Below are 6,000 nucleotides of genomic sequence, written 5' to 3'. Positions count from 1 at the left end.
TCCCTTTCCTTCTCGAGGATGGACGGCCAGCAAGGAAAGCCCGACGACCCCCTTTTCTTTACCGGAGGTTTAGGGATGTTCACTAGGGCCCTTCCCAACTCTGAGGTTCTGGGCATCCTTTTTAGCAGGAGGCAGGATAGAAGCAATAATTGAGATTCATCTGTCATAAAGTACATAACAATAAAGAAGAACTAAAAAGGAAAGAAATGGTTGCTTTAAAACTCGGGGCGCCTACCCCTTTAAGAGAGCCGGAAGCGAGCCAGAGCCACCGCAACCCGGCGTGCCTCGCGCGGCAAGTCGATCCCACTGCCGTCCCAGAGATCCCTGCGCGGCCTTCTCGCTTCCGGCGTGTTAGGAGCTCGCGGCGTGCGTTGGGCGTGTTTTAGATTACTCGCTCCATCCGTTTTGGCCTGGGTTCGCGGCCGCCGCTGGGGCTTGAAGTGCCCGCCAGGTCCGGATTGGGCGAGAACGATGCTGCTCGGTCCACTTCGGCTTTAAGGCTAGAGGAGGGTCTCTGACCTTTTTCAGCTTGCTGACGGCGTCCAGCTTGGGGCAGCCATGTCCACGGGGTTCTCCTTCGGGTCCGGGACGCTGGGTTCCACCACCGTTGCGGCCGGTGGTACCGGCACAGGCGGCGGTTTCTCCTTCGGGACTGGGGCGTCTAGGTAACCGCACTTCTTCGCCTTCCGTGGTCCGAGCTTCCCTGTGAAGTTCTTGGTGCCCCACCTTATCCCCCTGACTTCTTTTCCGGTGGGCCTGGGGGAAAGCACCAGCCCTGACGCCAGCAACATGGGCTTCCCGCTAGCTAGGTCGGTGCCTGGGCCTTGCAGGCGCCCTGGTAGAGAGGGGGGCGGGCTGTTCTATGTCGTGAGGTGTGGGAATTCACAGGTGGTTCAGGTATTGTTACAACCCAGTCTGACTAGGTTAAGGGGCCTGGAGCTTCACTTCTAAACTTTAATCAAGCGCCAGTGTTAGGCATAGGTGAAAATTGGGAGAATGAATGAAAGTATAGTTTTTTTTAGGGTTTTAGAAAGGGACAAGTGATAAAAATTGTTGAGGAGGACAATTAAAGTTTCTCCTTGTTAACTTCGATTCCATCGCAGTATTTACGGTTTTAGACACTTAGGTTTTTTTATGATTTCGTGGTAATTTTTTCTCGAGCTTTGCAGACTTTTGTGCCACATGGGACCCAACTTGTCTGGGTTAAAAAAAAAAATTCTTTTTGCAGCATTTATTGGTAGTATTTTTGTGCAGTATATGCATATTAGTATATCCTTGATAATAATGTAATGGTTCACTTTATCACTAAAGTACAAAACGTAGGTAGTATATTCACCATTTTCGTGCAGTTTACTAGTTCCGGTGGACACAAAAATATAAATAAGGGAAGTTCAGAAAGAAAATGGGGAGAGGTTATGTTAATGAAAACTTTAATCTTTAGAACTCACAGTGTAGGAGTTCATAATATTACGGAATATGTACTTTGTTGACAAGCTGTGGATATGGATAGCTTAAAGGATATGGTGGTAGATTGAAAAGGCAAAAATACCTTCAGCATTATCTGTATTTTTAAAAAGGAAGGGGAGGACTGGGGTTGTAGCTCAGTGGTAGAGCACTTACCCAGCATGCATGAGGCACGGAGTTAGATTCTCAGCACTGCATATAAATAAATAAAATAAAGGTCCATCAACAATTTAAAAATATTTAAGGGAAAAAAAGACTGGGTAGGGGAGGGAACCACATACTACACAGTCAAGCTAGAAATCTGGGAGTTTTCCTCCATACCTGTTATTCTATGCTTTTAATGTAAATCCTGATCATTTTACTTCTGCAGTGTTCATTTGTCTGTATTTCCAGTGCATCCTGCTATAAGCTATTATCCTTCATGGCACAAATACTTGTTCAGCAAATTTCTAAGTGTTAGGATCTATTTTGGATGGTAAGATAAATGAGTTGCCTTTTGACACTCAAATTCTTAAGCAAATTCCTGATTCCTGTCAGGTTTTCAACCAACCTTCACTTGTGTTGGGTAAAAACTACTGTCAAGTCCTGCATGGATTAGGTCAGTGGAGTCCCAATTGCTGTCCCAAAATCTCCTTTTACATCAGTGACTTCAAAAATCTTATAGCTCCTCCTTCAGTTATTTCCTGCCATCTCTAGAATGAAGTAAACAAAAAATAGAGAAAAAAAGATTTTTGATTTTCAAGACCCCAAGTAATCTTCAATTTCTCCAGACTCATCTTGGGCCCATTTTATCATTTCAGTGATCCAGACCCACTGTAAAAAAAATAACATTTAAGTTACTACCCAGTACATTTACACAAATAAGCAATTGAACAATCTCATAGAAACTGTTAATAATTACTTTTGCTTCATGGGATGCATTGCTATTTTCTATGCTATCCCATTTCAATTTTTAAAATGCTGTGACCTGCAAAATTAATTTTTTACTTTTCTAGTGGCCCTGATCTTAAAATAATTCTGTTCTAGCAACAGTCTTCTCAGTTCCTCAGAGGGACACGGCTAACCATTCCTACTTTAGAGTAGTTTGCTCTGTTTAGAATGTTCCTACTTCCTCTCTACCAAGCAAATCCCTGTTTATCTTTTCGTATTCAAATGGTCTTTTCCTAAGAGGCCTTTTCTAACATGTCAGTCTAAGGGAACGTTCCTTTCTCATACTATCTTGTACCTAAGGCACTTAATATATTAAGTGTATATACATATTGTAATTGATAGTTAATATTTATTTTTTTCTTGTTTGTAGTGTGACCCTAGCAGTAGATTGTAAGCTCCATGATGGTAGAGACCTTTTCATTCTGTTTTCCCAGCAGACATAGTACTTGGACCTCAGCACATATTTAGTAAATGAATGAACAATGAGTATCTATGTCTCCCACTATCTGAAAATTTCTGAGGTCAGAGTCTGAGTATTTACCACTCCATCCTCAGTTCCTAGAACAATATCTGGCATGGAAAAGATCTTTAATAAATCCTTATTGAATGAGTAAATGAATCATTAGTAATAAATCAGGAGAATTTACTCAGACTTTAGAAAGATTGGGGTAAAATAATGAAAGATAGCCAACATGTGTCAGCCAAAGTGGTGTTTGGGAGACCTGACTTTCTTAGTTTCACCTGGTGATTTGAAGAAAGTCATTTTCAGGGAATTCCTACATTTGGAAAAGGGGTATGATAGTATATTTACCTTGGAAATTTTAGTTGAAGGTTGTCAGTTTAGCATCATGTCTGGCACTTGCTAAATGCTCAGTAAGCTATTATGATAGCTCCCAAGTCTACTTAAGGCAGACTGAGAAGTTAAAATCACATTCCTAACCTGATGGAGTTTTGTTTTTTCACAGCATCTTCTGTCAAGTCATTGGCAGACAGCACTGGATTGAGTCAATAATTAGTTGGGTCTAGGATAGATTTCGTTAAAGCAAGTGAATTTCTCTGTCACAGGGAAATTTTTCTTTTGTAGATTGAGATTTTACTTTGATGTGTTCTTTTGGAAGTAATTTTCAATTTTATTTATGTAACATTCAGTTATCAGGAAATTTTACATATTTTGATTCATTTTTCTGAAAACAATTTCACCATGCATCTACTACCACCACCCTCCAATCCCCTTGGTAATAAGGATTGAACCCAGGGGCACTGTACTACTGAGCTACATCCCCAAATCTTTTTTTTTTTTTTGAGACGGTCTCGCTAAACTGTCAAGTGTCTCACTAAGTTGCTAAGGCTGGTCTCAAACTTGTGGTCCACCTGCCTTAGCTTCCTGAGTTACTGGAATTATAGGAATGTGCCCCAATGCCCGACTCCTTTTTATTTTTATTTTGAAACAAGAGTCTCACAAAGTTGCCCAGGGTGACCTTGACTTAAGATCCTCCTGCCTCAGCTTCCTAAGTAGCTAGGATCACAGGTGTGCACCAGTGCAACTGGCTAGTGCTCATCTTTTGTATACTTTTGGAATAGCAGTGTAAAAGAAAAGGATCCCTGTTTTGTTTGGGAATAAGGGGAACATAATAACCGTTTACTTGATCAAATACCATCAAAATTGACCTGTAATTTTTTTTTTTTTTTTTTAATCTGTATTGGAGTTGTGGTTCAGTGGTAGGGCATCTGCCTAGCACATGTGAGGCACTAGGTTTGATCCTCAGTACCACATAAAAATAAATAAATAAAGATGGTATCTATCTACAACTAAAAAAATATATATTAAAAAAATTCTGTAAATTTTGTAGTCCATGTTATATGTTGTTTTATATACATAGTAGATCCAAAATAACAATACTGTTAGACTACTACCAGTGAAACTATGTGTTTATGCACTGTTTTTAGTTGTACTACCTAATGCTATCTGAATATATAGTCATTGTATACTATAATATCTTTTTTTTTAACTTTCACTTAGCTGTTTTGTTTGTATTTTTTAAATTGGGTATCTCACTTAAGTTTTCATTGTGGTCAATACTGTTTCTTAAAATACTTTTTAAATTTGTTCAGTAAGCATTCAAAGATCCTTACTGAATCATCAGTGAATCCTTCTAGCCTTATTTGGCCTCCCTCCTGCCCTGCATACATCCAGGAGCACACACATACATTATTAAAGTCAGGGGTAAACTAATACACAATAGTATAATCCTCCTTTTTTCTACTCAGCATTGATGTCCTATCAAGGCCTAGTTCTTCATTAGGCTCCTCTGTCTCTGCAGCACACACTGATAAATTCTTTATCTCAAACTTCTCCATTACTTTTTGCCATAATTTGGCACTTGATTATAATCTGCTTTATTGAAGGTATACATTTCTACTGCTTGAATCATAACACTACCTTTTCCATAGGTCTCCCAATGTGTACAGAAAACTAAATGACTTTTTAGGTGATTATGGAATTGATGATGCTTGCACCTAAGTAACTTGGAGAACTGTTTTGACTTGGGTTACAATTTGTGTTATTTTATTCCTCTGGGGAACAACATCTTCCTTGAATAGGAATTACCTTGGTTATCTTTGTATCCTTTGCAATTTCAGGCACACTGTCTTGTACATAATGTTATTTAGTTGAATTTTTTTTTTTTTGGCACGGTGCTGGGGATCGAACCCAGGGCCTTGTGTTTATGAGGCGAGCACTCTACCAACTGAGCTATCTCCCCAGCCCTCATTGAATTTTTGAGTATTCCTAATGATAACAGTAATAACATTTATTGAAGTGAATTTGCCATGCACAATTTCTTAACCATTATAAATAAACCTGCTTAGTGGCTTCTGTTATGCCTGTTTTGCAGATGAAGTAATAGAAACTCAGTAGTTAAGTATTGTCACACTAATACTAGCACATGGGGAAGCTGGTACTGGAACCCAGACTCTACTTCCTCTCCTTACATTGAAACATCCTATGGATATTAAGATTTTTTGGAAAGACATTGGGTTCTCTCATGGTGATGATGTCTTTATAGAGGAGCAGAGAGGGAAGTAGTAATAAAGTTAAGTGGGAGTTCCCATTCTGTTATGCATGTTATAATATCTATTAACTCTCCCACTTTTGCGGGGGGGGGGTAGGTTCTGGGGATTGAAACGAGGGCCTTGTGCATGTTAAGCAAGCAGTTTACCACTGAGCTATAACCTCACCCTTCCTGCATAATTCTTGAAATATCAAATTGTGAAAATTTCTTGCTTATTTTCATAATTTGCCCTCCCACCAGTAGATAGCAAATTTGAGCCTCTAAGGCTTGATAAAAGCAGTTGTAAAGTTGTCAACTTTGTTCATGTCACTTGTTTTTATCCACTATTTTTAAGCATTTAAGAAGCTCTCTGAAGAGAGCTTTTGCTGCTGAGCACATAATCTTGATAGATGACAATTTTGCTTTGCAATTAATTTTTACCAGGATGTACTCAACTTCAGCACACCTCCAGCCCCCAGTGTCTCAATTTTGGTGGCAAGATATCATTCTCCCCATTTCCATGAATATGGTACTATAGCTTTAGGCACCTTAGAAT

At 39.5% G+C, this 6,000-nt stretch overlaps 1 protein-coding gene across 1 annotated transcript in view; it reads left to right on the top strand.

Moving 5' to 3' along the window:
* The first annotated feature begins 341 nt into the window (after positions 1-341).
* Nup58 (nucleoporin 58) overlaps positions 342-6,000 on the top strand; it is a 38,979-nt gene continuing 33,320 nt past the window's right edge. Inside the window, exon 1 of the mRNA XM_047553117.1 lies at positions 342-665. Coding sequence (XP_047409073.1) covers positions 559-665 — 107 coding nt within the window. The 5' untranslated portion in view covers positions 342-558. The remainder of the gene's footprint in view (positions 666-6,000) is intronic.

The sequence above is a fragment of the Sciurus carolinensis genome, chromosome 5, assembly GCF_902686445.1.
Source record: "Sciurus carolinensis chromosome 5, mSciCar1.2, whole genome shotgun sequence".
In the NCBI taxonomy this organism is placed as follows: Eukaryota; Metazoa; Chordata; class Mammalia; order Rodentia; family Sciuridae; genus Sciurus; species Sciurus carolinensis.
Note: the sequence above shows the minus strand (reverse complement) of the source record. Positions and strands in the feature narration are given on the sequence as shown.